Source organism: Sporothrix brasiliensis, assembly GCF_000820605.1.
Source record: "Sporothrix brasiliensis 5110 chromosome Unknown Cont20, whole genome shotgun sequence".
Taxonomy (NCBI): Eukaryota; Fungi; Ascomycota; class Sordariomycetes; order Ophiostomatales; family Ophiostomataceae; genus Sporothrix; species Sporothrix brasiliensis.
This window is the reverse complement of record NW_024467139.1, coordinates 3,242,285-3,256,351: the sequence shown is the minus strand read 5'-3', so window position 1 is coordinate 3,256,351 and position 14,067 is coordinate 3,242,285. Positions and strand designations below refer to the sequence as shown.

At 57.0% G+C, this 14,067-nt stretch overlaps 3 protein-coding genes across 3 annotated transcripts; 1 reads left to right on the top strand and 2 right to left on the bottom strand.

The window, feature by feature from the left end:
• Positions 1–2,278: 2,278 nt before the first annotated feature.
• SPBR_07184 (phosphatidylinositol-specific phospholipase c) lies at positions 2,279–3,766 on the top strand (the record flags this gene model as incomplete). Its single annotated transcript, XM_040765438.1, has 1 exon — positions 2,279–3,766. One exon carries the CDS (start codon positions 2,279–2,281, stop codon positions 3,764–3,766), a length of 1,488 nt encoding a protein of 495 aa, XP_040616885.1.
• A 471-nt stretch (positions 3,767–4,237) lies between these two features.
• SPBR_06355 (uncharacterized protein) lies at positions 4,238–8,875 on the bottom strand (the record flags this gene model as incomplete). The annotated part of the gene is made up of 1 exon (XM_040764612.1): positions 4,238–8,875. The coding sequence occupies one exon, from the start codon at positions 8,873–8,875 to the stop codon at positions 4,238–4,240; it is 4,638 nt and encodes a 1,545-aa protein (XP_040616884.1).
• Positions 8,876–10,987: 2,112 nt separating this feature from the next.
• SPBR_06962 (uncharacterized protein) lies at positions 10,988–12,812 on the bottom strand (the record flags this gene model as incomplete). The annotated part of the gene is made up of 2 exons (XM_040765218.1): positions 10,988–11,009; positions 11,197–12,812. The coding sequence occupies 2 exons, from the start codon at positions 12,810–12,812 to the stop codon at positions 10,988–10,990; spliced, it is 1,638 nt and encodes a 545-aa protein (XP_040616883.1).
• Between the last annotated feature and the right edge of the window lie 1,255 nt (positions 12,813–14,067).

Here is a 14,067-nt window from a genome sequence, read left to right as displayed (position 1 = left end):
CGACGCCCGTACAGTGGCCATGCAGGCGGACAAATCTGCTTGGACTCGACGGCAAAATTCAGGGTCCAGTGGGACGATAAAAAAAAGAAGAAGACAAAAGAAGAAGAAAAGTAAAAAGATCAAGATAGGACAACGAGGCTGGACGGATACCAACAACCTAGACTAACGGCCTCCACATCCGAGACAACCAGCACTTTCCCGATGCCTTCTCGCGATAACGAGTGCCTTTCGTGGAGCTCCTGCAGTTCATCCGAATGTTCTGACAGTCTTTTGAGAGAAGACGAGGTCAGATGGGAGCACTTTTTACCAAAAGAGCGCTAAAAACGAGCAACGCAGTGAAATACGAGTAAACCGGGCAAACACCAGAAGCGGATGCAAAAAACAAGAGACAAAGCTAGACGCTCGGGCAATCTGGTGGTTAGCTCAAATACTCCACCAACTGAAGTAAGAACCGCAGCCTTACATAGGGGACAATGCAGTCGACATCCCGTGTCAGCCAAAACGGTGGAAAAGGTCAACAGTCAAAATCAAAATTAAAGTAAGAAAACACAAAACACAAAGTCAGATACGCCTTCGATCGACGACACCGGCATAGCTACTTGGCAAAAATAGACGGCAAAAAGTACCGTCTTCCGCGCGTCATCTCAGGTCACCTCCCATGTTTCATTGACGTCTCCATTTTTATCTACGACGTAGTCCTGTCGTGAATTCTGTTGGCCGTCTCCTTTTCATAGTTTCGCAGCTCACAATGCCCCTGGCACATCAGAAGTTGCTGACTCGGTGGACGCAAGGGGGTCTCGATGGACGGAGTACGGAGTGCCGCTTGACAGACATCAATGTCGGGACGGTCTTTTTCGTCTGTGGTGGTTTCTGTTCAAGCATGTCCGCCACCAACCGTAAATGCCCCCCTCCCCTTGACTCCCCAACAAAAGTGGACTGTCCTCCATTCATCGCATATCACATGTGTTTACTTTGTACATGGAGAGCCACGAGCTAAACTGACGCAAAACCTACACCCCTCCGGGACCCATTTTGTCTCCCCAGCCGTCGATACTCCCTTTCGTCGCCTCTTTGACACTGTCATTGATCCGTCAGCCTGCACCGAGTGCTGGTTCGAGGCCGGTCTTTTGCAAACTTTCCGCCCGGCATCTAGACAAGTTGGTTTGATCGAAAATTGCGCGACCTTTTGTTTTGTTGACTAACAGTTTCTTGGCTTTTTCTCTTGGCCAAGCTTGTAAGAGGAGTATTCCAAAGGTAAAAAACAGGACACAGGAAAGGAGAGGAGCAAAGGAGACCTGGCTCGACTGGTCTTGGCTTGACCTTGGAAAGTGGAAAAGAAAAACAGGAACAGCCAAGAAGCGTCACACTAAGCAAATCCAGAAAGAAAAACGAAGAAAAAATTGTTACATCGCGGCAAAGTGGCAACACAAAACCAGGAGGGATCCCGGCTCACTGAAGTCTCCGTTCCGTCTTCCTCCTTGACGGAAGCTCAGTCAGGTCGTTGCCATGTCCAGCATACTTCGTTCTGCCCGTTGTCCATTCTGCCACGGCACGACAGACAGCAGTGAAAACAAGCACCAACCCTGAGCATCTCCCTAGCCTCCTTGGGCGATCGATCGCATCGTCCGCCAAATCGTCGGCCCACGCGATCAAAGGAAGGAAAAGGGAGACCGAAGCAGCCCCAAAATCGTTCCCCCCCGCGCCACTGTCCATTAAACAAAAAGAATGGTGTGAATGTGTAAAAACCGGGCTGGCAGTGTCGATCGAAGCCAGTGGAGTGGGCCGCATGGGCTGAAGGCGATCATCCAAGTACAATGTATGAAATAAATAAATAAAATAAATAAAAACCAATCCCAAGTTGAGCGACTTGGGTGTGCATGTGATTAGTCACGTGCTTTTCTGCAGCGAGCCAATGGCAGCCGTTCGTCAGGCACGTTCGCCATGGAGTCGTTGAATTCGGCGTGAGCACGTGATTCCTGTCAACGTCAAACACGGGCAGCATCGACGACGACAAGCCGTCGATGTCATCATCCAGCACGTCCGAACAGCAGAAGAAGAGGGAGAGTCGTCTCTTCCATCTGTTTCACTTATTCGTCTTCTCTTTTACCCTCCGCCGCCTTCCTGCACTGTGTTGTGCCCGTTCCTCCGCATGCAGCAGCCAGCATCCATCTCGAAAATGGTAGCGTCGCGAGCTGTCTTGCACTCAACTCTGCTTTAACGCGTATTGCTGTCATTGCTTTAATTATACTCCTGTCTTGAGCCGCTTCCCTCCGCTGCCATGACCCTTTTCCCCCGCCGCCACCCGGCGCCCCGACCGGGCAAACGGCCGCTGGTGCCGTGCATCACGACCAACGGCAGCAACACCCGCTGCGCCTTTCTGTCGGTGCCCTTGGTGTTGCTGCTTGCATTTATACTGACGATATGGTTTGACGTGTTTGACCCCATCCCGGTGCTCGAGTCGCCGTCGACCGCCAACGTGCCTTTCATCCAAGCCCATACGCCGGCCGAACTGCAGCCCGTCGAGACGGCCACGACGGCAACATGGCCTGCTGGCGCCAGTGCCTACGATCCGCTAGCCCCCATCAGCACGAGTCCCGAGGACACCCACGCCTCCCCCTTCTCCTTTGACATTGCCGCTGCCTTGACGGGACCCAACGCGTCGCTGTATGCCGACTGGATGGCCGCCGCGCCCGACGACTGGTCGCTGGCCCGCCTCGCCATCCCGGGCACCCACGACACCATGACCCACCGTGTCGATCTGCTCGGCTACCGCTGCCAGAATGCGGCGCTGGGTGAGCAGCTGGCGGCCGGCGTGCGGTACCTCGACGTGCGGGCGCGTGTGCAGGTCCAGCCGACGCCGCCGTCGTCCCCCAACACCGCCGACCCCCTCGGCATCTACCACGCCTCCGTCTACACGGGCTACGAGTTTGCCGACGTCGCGCAGACCGTCTTTGCCTTTCTCGCGGCCCATCCGTCCGAGATTGTCATTATGCGCCTCAAGGAGGAGGCCCTGCCCCTCAACGGCTCCGTGTCCGACCCGCCCGGCCCGGCCAAGGACGCCGGCCAGTTCGCCGTCGACGCCGACGCCGATGCCGTCTCGCCGCCCTTTCTCGCCGCCTTTGACAACTACCGCCTGCACGACCCGCGCACGGCCCCCGGCCTCGCCAAGCATCTCTACCGCTTCAACGCCACCGACGACCCGCAGTTCCAGACGCCGCCGCCTGCCCACATTCCCTCGGTCGGCGAGCTGCGCGGCAAGATCCTGGTGCTGCAAGAGTTCCCCTACTTCCCTGTCAGCTACTTGGCCGCGCCCCCGGGTGCCATCCCCTGGTTCGGCGTCCCCTGGGAGCTGTCGTCCCGTCTTCTGGAAATTGAAGACTATTGGCAGACCCCCGACCTGGCGGCCCTGGACGACAAGTGGGACGCCGTGCGCGACAACCTGCAGTCGGCTGCGAAGAATGCGACGGCGTCAGACGATGCCACCAAGGCGGACATGCCGCTCTTCCTCTCCCACCTCAGCGCCAGCGTCGGCGTGTCGCCCATTGACGCCGCGGCCGGGCCCTTGAACCACTCTGTCGTGGGCATGAACGACCGCGCGGGCCGGTGGCTGGAGCGCGGCGACGACCTGGCCGAGGGCTGGGAATCGGGCGGTCCGCATTCTGGGCCGTACACGCCCGTCGGCGTCGTCATGGCCGATTTTCCAGGCCGGCGCCTCATTGACGCTATTCTGCGGCGGAACTCCTTTTTTGAGTTTGAGGACTACTAAGGAGCATGGATTGGTTTCATTTTGTATATATTATGGGGTACTTTTGTTGCACTTTTATGGCGTTCATGGTTAGAAGGAGTGTTCAACATTCATAGCAATCGGGTAGAGCATTGCCAACACAGCTCGTAATTTTGCATCATTACACGTTTTGGGTTTACAATGCCTCTTTGATTTTTGGTATTACATACAACACTTAATTTGCATATTTACCTGGTACAAATATACTGTTGTATTTATTAAAACAAAACCAGAAAATTTCAAATTCATAATATGATTCTTTGAAAAAAAAAAAAAAAAAAAAAAAACAACAATCAATAAGCCAACATGAAAGATCCAAAAATTGTTGATTATTGTGAAACAGATATATATTACAATAGGTTCAAACGCCCATATGCCCAAGATATTCCCCAGATAAGCCCTAAATGAAATCACATATCATCCTTCACATACTAGTCATGACAACCTTCCTCGTCAAGCATTAAGACGGCTGTGCCCCGACTTGGGCGACCCCGTTAACTCAATCTTGTCCACCATGTCCAGCACAAATCCGGCCGGCTTCTTGATTGTGCTGGCTGCCTCGGTCGCCGCTGGAGAGCCCAGCAACGTGTCACCACCCAGTGTCCCTCGCCGGCCCGATCGTCGTGATGCCAAGGATGCTTTGCTCGACAGCGAATCGTTGGAGATGGCCTTGGTGGGTGTTTTGTAAGTTGACCCTAGCGAGCGGACGGGCGTCAGTGGTTTGACGGGCGTTGTCGGTTTATCAGGCGAGCGGGTAGGCGAAGCGGGTGGCGCAGCGACCGCGGCTGGTCTGGTTGGCATGGTCGGCATCGTCGCTGCAGATGAGGCGGGTGCGGATGCCTTTCCTGGTGCTGTCGCTGGAGCCGAACCAGCTCCTGGCCTGCTCATCAGCACGCGCGCCAACGCTGCTGCGGTCGCTAACGTCTCCCGCTCCTCGGCAGCCTTGCTGCGCTCCGCAGCGGTGCGACTGCGTTTCTCCGACGCAGATGACGTGTTAAGGGGTGACGGCATGTTTCCTGCATCCGTCCAACCCACGTCCACAACCTTGCCTCGGTCGACCGAGACCGCCTGCGCTTCATCTTCGTGCACCTCTTCCTCATCGAAGGTCACGGCATCGTCCTCATAGTCGTCGTAGTCGTCGTCATGGGCATCCAGCATCCACGGCTCAATAGCTTTGGTCGACAACAGGCGCTTAGACTCGGCCAAGGCCTCGTGAAGCTGCCGCAACTGCTCGTCCTGTTGGTCAATAACATCCGGTGGTATGGGTGATGCGAGATGGCGGGGCGGTGACATCGCGCGGTATGACCCGTCGGCCGAGGCTTTGGACGTGCTCGTCGTCTCAAGCGGAGAGCGCGACCGGTAGGATTGATACGGCCGCTGTAAGACGGGAGGAGGAGGGGGAGCAGAAAGACCGCCTGCATTGTCATCGTCGTCAACAACGTCATCGTGGTTGAGATCGGTGTTGATGCTGCAGTCGTGAGGGTCGACGGATTGGCTGACGCTGCCGATGTCGGCCTCATCCTCTTCGCGCTCTACCTCGGCATTGACAACACGCAGCTGTTCGGCACGGGGCATAGTAAACATGACCTGGACGACGCGATTTTGCACGGCCTTTTCAACATCCCACTCATCCGAATTGCCACTGCCGTCACGCCGGCCCGCCGCGATGTTGCCGGATGCAGATGGCCCACCTGCTCCCGAGCCACTCCCCTGGCCGATGCTGTGGCTGTAGCCAGGCATGGATCCCATACTTGCGGTCCGACCACCACTGCGGAGTGCTCCCACTGCTGTGTTCTCCTCCTCACGCAGCTCGTCGGCTTCCCAGTCAGACCGGCCCTGTTTTCGTCGCAGTAGGGTGGCGTGAGCCATGTCACGGTAGTTGGGACCTTGCTGGGCGCCCGTGCCCATACTGCTGCTATCGGCCGCGTCCAGCGGGGGGTCGGAGTGCAAGTTCGCGTTGGCGGCAGAGCCGGAGCTGAAGATGCGCATGATGCTACCCATCCAGGTGCGTCGACCCTTGAGCTTGCTGGGGCTGCCTGGGGGCGCCTCATTCTCGTCGTCTTCGCTGGCATGAAGGTGTTGGTAAGCACCGCCAACGGCACCGCCAACGGCAGCGCCAGAAGCCAACACGCCTGCAGCACCACTGTACTCATGGGAACCTGTCCCGAACCCAAGAGGTGGGAGTACTGGAGGTGCGTTCAGAGTATAAGTCGTAGGTGTGCTCGCTCCCGCACGGCCACTGTTGTTGTTGAGGCTGCCACCACCGTTGTCAAAGCTGCCCCCGGCGCTGCTTCCGTTCTGATGCCCCTTTCCGTACAGCAATTCCGGGCCCTCGTTGCGAAGGCTGCGGAAGCCGGTCTGCGCGGTGTTGAAGCTTGCGGAACTTGAGTCGCTGTTGGACACCTTTGTGTTCAAGACCCCAGGAACGCCACTGTGGGGCACGTTGCCGCGCGAACTAGTCGTCCGCGACAGGAAACTGAACGCACTCTTATCGGACAGGTTGCTCCCTGTACGGGCCTCGTCTTCACCGCTTCCCCACGCGCCTGTCACGCCCGCCACGGCTCCTGCAGCAGCGGCAGCGGCCGAACCCAAGAAGCTGCTCCGCGTAGGGCTACCGCCGCTACTGTGCTTGGACCGCAGGCTAATACGGCGGCTAGTGTTGATTGGTGACACCCGCCCACGTGGCTGTGTCTGGCCTGGTGCGGGCGAAATCGAGGCAGCAATTGCTGCGCCAGCTCCGTGAGCAGGCGGTGAGAAGAGCAGATCTTCAATTTCGAGACCTGTCACCCATTCCTGGACATCACGGTCCTGACCTGTTTTTGAGGGACCGGCGCCAGCACCGGAAGGTTCCATGACGCCCAGGTCCGCACCGCCGTACATAGCCCGATCGGGGCTGGGCGTGTTGCGCACGAACGGGTTGAGATTGACGGTGTTGGGCCCAAGAGCGCCGGCGTACGACGACCGCATGGGGTTGTTGGAGCCAGCGTGCACAGATTGCGTACTGGGGGTGAGGAACGGGTCGGTGAGCTCCTCAGTCTCGGGGCTGATGGACCGGCCGGTTGAATCGGCGGTCTGTGCCCCGGCACGCTGCTTGCCTTTGTCGGTGCCGTTGTCGTCGTCTTCTTCGTCGGCCTCGTAGATGGGGTGGATTCCGTTAGTGCTGTTGCCTGCAGCAGCACCTCCGTTGTTACCCAGCGCCAGGAAAGACTCGTAGTCATTGATTGTTGTTGGCTGGTAGAGGCCACGCGCGACATTGCGTGCCGGCGTGCGTCCATTGGAAAAGGCCGCACCTGGCACGCTAGGGTCGTCGGCATGCAGGTTGGGTGACTGGTAAGTCGGGAAGGCAGGACTTGGCTTGGTTCCCCGAAGGCTCTCAAACCCAAGAGAGCGGCGGCCCACGTAGGGATCATGGCCGCCAGTATAGAAGCCCATTCCTTCACGTCCGTTACCCCAACCGAAGGGCAAGTTGCCACCGTTCTTCTCCACCATTTCGTCGTGGCCATGCAGGAACTGCTGGTGGTCTTGGGCGAGAGCACGAACGGCTTCATCTCGCCGACGGCGCTGGCGGCTGCGGCGTCCGCAGATGTGTACGAGCAGGACAAGAAGGAGAATGGCAAGCAGGATACCGAGGCCAAGGCCCAGGCCGAGAGCCATCTTGGAGGAAGAGGTGTGTGATTTGGTCGATGAAGGCGCGGCAGCTGACGAGTCCTTGTCGGGATAGGTGTAGTTCTCGGACCAAGAGAGACTGGTCAGGTTGTAAAACATGAGACCGTTCCCGCCCGACGGGGAGCCTCTCCGGATCAATTTTGCAGGTGAGGTGGATGAGCTGCTAATGTTATAGCCGCCGTAGACGACCATGACATTGCCGGGCAGGAGGGCAGCACCGTGGCCGTACATGCCGGAGCCTGAAGGTTGTGTCGACGGTATGGACCACTGCCACTGTCCGTAGTCGGGTCCCATCTTGAGAACAGCCAGTTGCGGGTCTGCGGCCTGAGTAACGTCCCCGACCCAGCCACCTAGGATGATCAATGAGTTGCCATCCTCACTTAGAACAGCCGAATGTCCCGAACGGCTGTCCGGTGCAGCCGCTGTGGAGGGCGTGCTGTCTTTTCGTACGACTGTAAGCTCGGAGTTGCCGGGCGCAGCCGACGACGGGTTGGCAATGGACACAAAAGACCATGCCTCTTCTGGTAGGCTCCAGATTGCGGCGGTGCTCATGTTGACAAACGCCGTTTCGGTGTGGCCGCCAAGCACGACGCTGTTCACCTGCTGGGTCACGATGCCCGACCGGTTTGATTGGGACGCCGGCAATTTTGTGAACGTGAAGCCCGCTTCGGCGATTGGGGGTCCTTTGCTTGAGACAAAGGATGGCGCATATGAGTCGCCGGACGGCACGAGCTTTAACATTTTGTTGGAATAGGAGGCACCGCTCTGCCAGTTGGAAGAGGCATCTGTGGAGGAACTGGCTGTTCTTGTTGTCGGACACATGCCGCCGTAAAGGTAAAAGGTAGAGTTGGACATGGCCGGTGCGACCTGGTTCGAGAAGCCAGTGCTGCTGCCGAGAAACCAGGGCCCGGACTGGGAGGAAGTCAGAGGTATTGAGCTGCTCGTCCATTGTGCTGTCGAGGACGAGGGGTTGTAGGTCCAGACGGTGGCCGAGTCGGAGGTGCTCGAAGAGCAATCGCCGGCGTAAACAAATATCGAGCCATCGGAGCGAATGGCTGGCGTAAAAGTTGTTAAAGTGTTTTCTTGCCCATTGTTCGCGAGGAACGGAACCTCTGCTGTGAGTGTTTCTATGCCGCTTGACGAGTATGACGAGAGAGTGGACGAGGTGTTGAGAGAGAGGAACTCGATTTGACCGCTGGCCGAGGCAGAGAAGAGATAAACAACGCTCGAGTTGGCGCTCGGGACGAGGATGGAGGTCGGCGTATAAGGGAAAACGGCCGGGGATGCGGAGGAAGAGGACTCCGCTGCGACACGTGGCAGCAGCTGGACGAGGGTTGCAAGAATAATTGCTTGAGGAGCAACGGCCATTGGCTGGCGACGGCCGTGGAGGAGGCCAGTAAGTCGGCCATCCAGGGCCGTTGCCATTGTAAGTGGATGGCGGACAACCGTATTGACTGCTCCGTGCTCAACGGCGCCCGGCAGGACGGAGCGTACGTTTTGCGTGAGACGACGCTGCGCGAAGGTCGGAGTCGGCTGTCGGCGAGAGGAAAGGAAAACTAAAATAAAAGTGAAGCCAACGAGGACTGGAGTAATACAGACAAAGCACGAAAACTGGATGGATGCAGCTGTTGACGGGCCGTTACATGGCACAGTGGTCGGTGCTCTGCTGTTGCTTGTGCGAGTGCTGCTGTCGTTGGCCGTCTCTCTGCTGCTCCAGGCTCACCAAACACCCATGCTTTCTGCGACTTCGACGTCGACAAGAGACGAGGCCCTGTCTCGCGATGGCAACCAACGCTCTCTCGCTCTCCTCGGCGGACGCTGCTGGTCGGGTTCAGCGGCGCATCGCTTGGCTTTTTGAAGTGCTGGGGAGGAGAGAGGAGTGGGCAACGAGCGTGAGACAACAGAGAAAAGGAGGATGACGGACGAGGGGAAGGAGGTATGCGGTAGCAAAACGAGAAGAATCGAGAAGGACGAATATCCAAGAATGAAGAATAACTGCAAGCAAATAGGATCGGCTAGTGGTATCGAGGGGTCTTCTTGCCAGGGCAGCTATGTACTGAATATGGAAAAGCAAGGATAATAATAACAGAGGTGTTTGGAAGTGTGGGCCAGGCGGCAGGGCGTTGGGTGAGGAGGACAGCCAACAGGCCGAGAAACACAGATACGACGTAGATGCAGGGATCGAAGTGAGGTAAAGTGAACGGAGGCGCGCAGAACTGGAGCAGAACTGGAGCAGAACTGGAGCAGAAGAAAAGGGATATCATACGACGTCCGGCGTACAGGGGTGTTGCGCTCAGACGGACAAGGAAGGCTCGAAGGGTCGATGGCCTGAGCTCTGAGGATCGTGCCTTCTCTCCCGCGGTTTGCAAGGTTACGTTGATGGATATGCGCAGGAGCCATCTGCGTTGCGCCAAGAGCAGAAGGCGCGTTGCGAACAGGCAGGGAAAACGAGAAGTGGGGCGCGGCTATTGCTGGTCCTGCAACGACAACGAGGGAAAGTGCGGAAACGGAGAAGGTGCGAAGCGGAGACATCCAGCTTGTTGTGATGCGCTGTTGCTACGGCGACGGAAGTGGGGCTGCGAACGGGCCAATCGCATAGCACGGATGAGGAGAGTGCTTAGAAAAAGGATAAGAAAAAAGAACCAAATAAATAAAGAAATAGAGACACGCCATCACAAAAGACGAAAGCAGTGTCCAACGGGCGCAATTTTTATCCTACAATCTATGTCGGCGCAATTTACGATGTACGATTAGGCCCCGACAAGCCCGGTTTGTATGCAAATGGTAGCACAGGACACCAAAATGAAGAGAATGGGATTAATGGCGAAAAAGAAAGAAATAGCAGAACTAGAGAAAAGGCAAAAAAAAGTAAAAGACAAAAAAAGTAAAAGACAAAAAAAGTAAAAGACAAAAAAAGTAAAAGACAAAAAAAGTAAAAGACAAAAAAGTATAAGACAAAAAAACACAAAAAAAACCTCAAACTGCTGCCTCTGTAGGTATCCGACCGACCAGTTAATAAACCCGTGACAGGAAGAGAGCTCGGCACGACGAGTAAAGTACCGCAAGACCAATATTTTTGCGGATCAATAAATCAATACAAAAGGAAAGGCGAGTGAGAGAGCTGATGTGAGCTGAGAAACAAAACGAAACCCGACCAACCACCGCCTCCGACCGGTTCCGCATCTTGGCACAGCCCGAAGACAATGATCCGGCGGTGTGTCTTCCCTTTCCGATCGTTGCAGAGCCTTGGCTCTCTCGGTTGCCAAGGTGAAGAGAGAACGAAATGGAGGAGCTGATGGAGCAAAAGTACGCCGTCGACCGAAAAAGGTCACAAACAACAGAGCACAGGTGATGAGGCGAGATGTGATTTCCTCCTGCATGTGTCACACAGTCACACTTGTCGTCGAGACATCCTTGGACGCTTTCGTTCATTTCGGGGGGTCAGCAAGCATATGGGGACCGTGCTCTTCATCTTGCGTTTTCCAATTTTTGTTTCTGTTTCTGTTCCTGCCTCTGGGACCCCCCTCCGATTCCTGTTCATCGGTTCTCGGATGCCAACCTGTGTTGTAATGTGGAAATTAGCCTGCATACGCCCCGCCCGAGCTTTTTCCAGTCCCCTGTCAGCTGCCCTGCACCTTGTCATCTGGGTCATCTTACTTTCTCTCCGGGTCAGCCGTCTACAGCCACAGCAACATGAGCGGCAGGTGGTGTCATTCTACAGAGACGTCACGCACGCGTGGCCTCACCTGCCTCTCGTGGACTTGAGATCTGCCAGCTCCGCCTCGGCTGTTTTCAGGCGCTGCCTGGCCGCGTCGGCCGTCCTCTGCAGCTCCGCGTTCAGCGCCAGCATGCGTTCGTGGTCGCGACGCAGCACAAGCAGCGTCTGCGCGTGCTGAAGTGCCTGCTCTGCCAGATGCTGGTTGGCACGGGCGATGCGGCCGGCGTCCTGCAGGCGGCGGTCGTAGCGCTGCTCGAGAGCCGAGGCGGAGTGGTGGCGCCCTTGGGCCGCGTGCAGTTCGGCGCGCTTGTCGGCATCATCGGCCGCCGCCGACGAGCCGCGGCCAGAGCCGTCCACCACGCCTGCATCGACGATGCCCGGTGCGCCGACCGGACACACGTAGATGGCGCCGCGCGCGTGGGTGCCGCCGACGTCCATCCGGTAGAAGCGCGTGTTGATGTCGACGTACACGACGCGGTCGGCCGACGCCGCATCGGCGGCTTGGTTACCGCCGACCACGCCCTGGGTGCTGCGCTGCGCCGTCCACGCTGCATCGGCCGTGCTCGACGCGTCCAGCTTGCTGTGCACGTCGCCCCAGACGTCGTCGCCGGCGTGGATCATGCGCCACTTGTCGGCCGCGGCCCCCGTGTCGGCTGCCGTGTCTCGTCCACGGAGTGCATGCACGGCGTTGGCATAGGCAGCCTCCAGCTCGTACGTACGGCCGACGAGGTTCTGCGAAAAGACGATCCACTGGCCGACAAGGGTGTTGCGGGCGGCCTCTATCTCAGGCTCTTCCTCGTCGTTTTCGTCTTCGTCCTCGCTTTTGTTTCTGTTTGTGCTTGTGTCTTTGTTGTTGTCGCCGCTCACGCCATTCACCCGGCGCGTCGGCAGCAGCGACAACAGCCCGCCCGTGGCGGCGTACTCGTGGTCCAGCCGCTCTAGACACATGTTGGCATGCAGCAGCAAGCCGTGGTACGATGCATAGGGCCGCCGCTGGTCGAAGCCGTCCTCGTCCCAGCGCCGCGCGCCGTCCTTGTCCTTGCCCTTGTTGCGGTCCCGCGTATACCGCCCGCCGTTGCGCGGCTCGTACGTCGTCAGCGGGCAGTGGTATGTCGTGTCCAGCACGTCGTGCCGCGCCTTCACCTCGTTGACAAGGTCGATCAGCGGCCGGTGGTGTGCCGGATCGGCATCGTTGGTGTACGGCCGGCTGAGGTCGAGCCAGTCAAACGGGTTGTCCGTCGTCGTGTCGGTCGTGCCTGACACGAGATCGCGGAGAAGACTGCCGTCTGCGACGCCGGTGTCGTCGTCGCCAATGTGGCCCGTCTTTTGGCGTTTGGCCCTCTTGGTACTCTTGGCCGCCTTGGCCCTCTTGACGAGCACCTCAACCGCTTCGTCGTCGCCGCCGTGCGGGCTGAGCATCGCAATCAGATAGGCGAGCGACTGTGCGTGCTGCTTGAGCGCAATCAGGGTCGGCGGCACCCCGGGCGTCGACAGCAAGCTACAGTTGACATGGCGCAGCATGTCCGCCTCGTCGTCGTGCGCCATCGAAAAGCGCGAGAGGTACGGCAGCGCAAACTCGGTCCCCGGGATGTAGCCGGCGCGGTGGACGCTGGGGTCAAAGTTGTGTGCGTACACGTGTGCCATACTGGTGAGTGATAAGGTCGTCGTCTATATTGGATGTCAAATGAAGCTGCAGAGGGCGATGCGTTGATTCTTCACGTCTACGGGGGCTTCATCAAATCGTGCCCTTTTCATATCTCTACCATGCTGTGTTTGCGTGGAATGCCCATACTTGCTTCCGCGTCCGTATTCATCACAACGCATACAGCTTTCTTTGTTCTTGACGTCGCTTTTGTTTGCTTGCGTCGAACAGCTGCTTTTTGAAGTCCGTTGATGTCGTTGGTGATCCCCTTTAATGGCGGTTTGGAGGTGCATGTCCGCATTAGGAAATCGCACCAACAACCAACAGACATTCAACATCACCTCGTCGCACTGCAATCGTGTCCATTATCAAAATACGGTTAAACACCTCCAGATCCAATATGTAGTCATCCTCTCGCCTATGCGAATAATGAGGTACGGGCACATATTTTTTGTGCATTGGTACCGTTCTATTCTTCTGACTTTGACTTGAAAGACGAGCGAATCGCATCTCAGCATCGCGCCCAGGCATCATGCTATTGCTACTTCTCGACAGTTGCATGCATGTCCCCCCGTATCAACCGCATTGCGCACGTTTTGGTGGTTGCACAAATGCCACCACGGCCCTCATCTGCCTCCATTCCGATCAGGGCCGCGATGCCTGCCTCACGGTGTCTTGCATTCCGGTCACTCTGGCGTCTGCACCGAGCATGTTTTATTGTCACAAAATATGTCGTACGGCGTGCCGATGCACATGTATATCTCGCGTCAAATTCCAGCGCAATCGACGAGATTATCGACTGCCTCTTCGAGCGACGTGTTTAGCAATTGCTTCTTCGATCGCTCATCACTCTCCCTTGCTCGTTTTCTTTGTTGTGCTCTTTTTCTTTCTTTCATTTTTTCCCTTTTCTTCTTCGAATTCCTCTTTATTAAGACTGTGTTCCTGTCCATGTTTTACCGGACAACGTGCCGGAACTGGACCGGTCAGGCTAGTAGAGCCGCCACCCTGTGTACCTGCGATGAAGAACGACATCGCGCAAACGGACCCTTTGGTTCTTACTCACCTCCCAGGCACCATCAGGGGACCTGTCCATGCGCCGCGCGAGGGCTCTTGAGGGGTCGTCGGCGTTGACTTACATATATGGCAGGTACACAAGGGAGGGTAACAATTCGAAGGTATTCACACCAATAAATAGTGCGCATGTCGCATTCTTGACCTACGTGTCGACCCCTATTAGTGCAAAGGTTTTCTTTACCT